The following is a 3708-nucleotide window of genomic DNA, read 5'->3' as shown; positions in this document are numbered from 1 at the left end:
GAATATGCAAACATTGATATAAATGTACACATTGTGTGTGTGAAGAGGTAATGAAAAGCTTCTGTCTTTATTTGTAATAATATGAAATATTTATTTGTTATATGATATCAACAATGTATATATTAGCATATATGATACGCTCATAAATTACAATAACAAGCATTAACGTTACAGCGGTTTGTTATTTGTTTCGTCCAGGGCCCGGCGCCTTGTTCCAGCCGCGGGCCTAGCACTCCTCGCTGGACGCCGCCCCCGAGGAGGCCAGCCCGCCCGCCGCGTCCTCCTCGCTGGAGGACGCTGAGGTCGCCACACCGGCCGCGCCCGTCCCGACTCCACCCGGAGAGGCACCACTTCCACTGTCTCCGGAAGACCGACCATATCCACCACTGCTTCCACCTGCTCCACCTATGAATCCAACAAATCCACCACTACTTTCTTCACTTGATCCACCAAACATATCAACGCCTTCACTACTTCCGGAAGATCCGCCATATCCACCACTGCTTCCACCTACTCCACCGATTCCACCACTGCTGCTTCCACTTGATCCACCATACATATCAACGCCTCCACCACTGCCACCTGTTCCACCGAATCCACCACTGCTGCTTCCACTTGATCCAGTGGAGGAACCGCCATATCCACCACTGCTTCCACCTGCTCCTCCGAATCCACCACTGCTGCCTCCACTTGATCCACCATACATATCAACACCTCCACTTCCACCTGTTCCACCGAATCCACCACTGCTGCCTCCACTCGATCCAGTGGAGGAACCGCCATATCCACCACTGCTTCCACCTGTTCCACCGAATCCACCACTGCTGCCTCCACTCGATCCAGTGGAGGAACCGCCATATCCACCACTGCCTCCACCTGTTCCACCGAATCCACCACTGCTGCTTCCACTTGATCCAGTGGAGGAACCGCCATATCCACCACTGCTTCCACCTGTTCCACCGAATCCACCACTGCTGCTTCCACTTGATCCAGTGGAGGAACCGCCATATCCACCACTGCTTCCACCTGTTCCACCGAATCCACCACTGCTGCTTCCACTTGATCCAGTGGAGGAACCGCCATATCCACCACTGCCTCCACCTGATCCACCTGATCCACCACTGCTGCCTCCACTTGATCCACCATACATATCAACGCCTCCACCACTGCCACCTGCTCCACCGAATCCACCACTGCTGCTTCCACTTGATCCAGTGGAGGAACCGCCATATCCACCACTGCTTCCACCTGTTCCACCGAATCCACCACTGCTGCTTCCACTTGACCCAGTGGAGGAACCGCCATATCCACCACTGCTTCCACCTGTTCCACCGAATCCACCACTGCTGCTTCCACTTGACCCAGTGGAGGAACCGCCATATCCACCACTGCTTCCACCTACTCCACCGAATCCACCACTGCTGCTTCCACTTGATCCAGTGGAGGAACCGCCATAGCCACCACTGCTTCCACCTGTTCCACCGAATCCACCACTGCTGCTTCCACTTGATCCAGTGGAGGAACCGCCATAGCCACCACTGCTTCCACCTGTTCCACCGAATCCACCACTGCTGCTTCCACTTGATCCAGTGGAGGAACCGCCATATCCACCACTGCTTCCACCTGTTCCACCGAATCCACCACTGCTGCTTCCACTTGATCCAGTGGAAGAACCGCCATATCCACCACTGCCTCCACCTAATCCACCACTGCTGCCTCCACTTGATCCACCATACATATCAACGCCTCCACCACTGCCACCTGTTCCACCGAATCCACCACTGCTGCCTCCACTTGATCCAGTGGAGGAACCGCCATATCCACCACTGCTTCCACCTGTTCCACCGAATCCACCACTGCTGCCTCCACTTGATCCAGTGGAGGAACCGCCATATCCACCACTGCTTCCACCTATTCCACCTAATCCACTACTGATGCCTCCACTTGACCCAGTGGAGGAACCGCCATATCCACCACTGCTTCCACCTGTTCCACCGAATCCACCACTGCTGCTTCCACTTGATCCAGTGGAGGAACCGCCATATCCACCACTGCTTCCACCTGTTCCTCCGAATCCACCACTGCTGCTTCCACTTGATCCAGTGGAGGAACCGCCATATCCACCACTGCTTCCACCTGTTCCACCGAATCCACCACTGCTGCTTCCACTTGATCCAGTGGAAGAACCGCCATATCCACCACTGCTTCCACCTGTTCCACCGAATCCACCACTGCTGCTTCCACTTGATCCAGTGGAGGAACCGCCATATCCACCACTGCTTCCACCTGTTCCACCGAATCCACCACTGCTGCTTCCACTTGATCCAGTGGAAGAACCGCCATAGCCACCACTGCTTCCACCTGTTCCACCGAATCCACCACTGCTGCTTCCACTTGATCCAGTGGAGGAACCGCCATATCCACCACTGCTTCCACCTGTTCCACCGAATCCACCACTGCTGCTTCCACTTGATCCAGTGGAAGAACCGCCATAGCCACCACTGCTTCCACCTGTTCCACCGAATCCACCACTGCTGCTTCCACTTGACCCAGTGAAGGAACCGCCATATCCACCACTGCTTCCACCTGTTCCACCGAATCCACCACTGTTGCCTCCACTTGATCCAGTGGAGGAACCGCCATATCCACCACTGCTTCCACCTGTTCCACCGAATCCACCACTGTTGCCTCCACTTGACCCAGTGGAGGAACCGCCATATCCACCACTGCTTCCATCTGTTCCACCGAATCCACCACTGTTGCCTCCACTTGATCCAGTGGAGGAACCGCCATATCCACCACTGCTTCCACCTGTTCCACCGAATCCACCACTGTTGCCTCCACTTGACCCAGTGGAGGAACCGCCATATCCACCACTGCTTCCATCTGTTCCACCGAATCCACCACTGCTGCTTCCACTTGATCCAGTGGAAGAACCGCCATATCCACCACTGCTTCCACCTGTTCCACCGAATCCACCACTGCTGCTTCCACTTGATCCAGTGGAGGAACCGCCATATCCACCACTGCTTCCACCTGTTCCACCGAATCCACCACTGCTGCTTCCACTTGATCCACCACTGCTTCCACCTGTTCCACCGAATCCACCACTGCTGCTTCCACTTGATCCGGTGGAAGAACCGCCATATCCACCACTGCTTCCACCTGTTCCACCGAATCCACCACTGCTGCTTCCACTTGATCCGGTGGAAGAACCGCCATAGCCACCACTGCTTCCACCTGTTCCACCGAATCCACCACTGCTGCTTCCACTTGATCCGGTGGAAGAACCGCCATAGCCACCACTGCTTCCACCTGTTCCACCGAATCCACCACTGCTGCCTCCACCTGATCCAGTGGAGGAACCGCCATATCCACCACTGCCTCCACCTGTTCCACCGAATCCACCACTGCTGCCTCCACCTGATCCAGTGGAGGAACCGCCATATCCACCACTGCTTCCACCTGTTCCACCGAATCCACCACTGCTGCTTCCACTTGATCCAGTGGAGGAACCGCCATATCCACCACTGCTTCCACCTGTTCCACCGAATCCACCGCTGCTGCTTCCACTTGATCCAGTGGAGGAACCGCCATATCCACCACTGCTTCCACCTGTTCCACCGAATCCACCACTGCTGCTTCCACCTGATCCAGTGGAGGAACCGCCATATCCACCACTGCTTCCACTGAGGGAGGGGCTGAGGG

At 55.5% G+C, this 3708-nt stretch overlaps 1 protein-coding gene across 1 annotated transcript in view; it reads right to left on the bottom strand.

Moving 5' to 3' along the window:
* Positions 1 to 148: 148 nt before the first annotated feature.
* LOC119591064 (uncharacterized PE-PGRS family protein PE_PGRS54-like) overlaps positions 149 to 3708 on the bottom strand; it is an 11719-nt gene continuing 8159 nt past the window's right edge. The window contains exons 3-5 of the mRNA XM_037939791.1: positions 1174 to 3701; positions 583 to 1026; positions 149 to 510 (exon numbers count right to left, since the gene is read on the bottom strand). Of these exons, the coding sequence (XP_037795719.1) occupies positions 227 to 510; positions 583 to 1026; positions 1174 to 3701 (3256 nt within the window). The 3' untranslated portion in view covers positions 149 to 226. The remainder of the gene's footprint in view (positions 511 to 582; positions 1027 to 1173; positions 3702 to 3708) is intronic.

Source organism: Penaeus monodon, chromosome 28, assembly GCF_015228065.2.
Source record: "Penaeus monodon isolate SGIC_2016 chromosome 28, NSTDA_Pmon_1, whole genome shotgun sequence".
Lineage (NCBI taxonomy): Eukaryota > Metazoa > Arthropoda > Malacostraca > Decapoda > Penaeidae > Penaeus > Penaeus monodon.
This window is presented reverse-complemented; position numbering and strand designations above follow the sequence as displayed.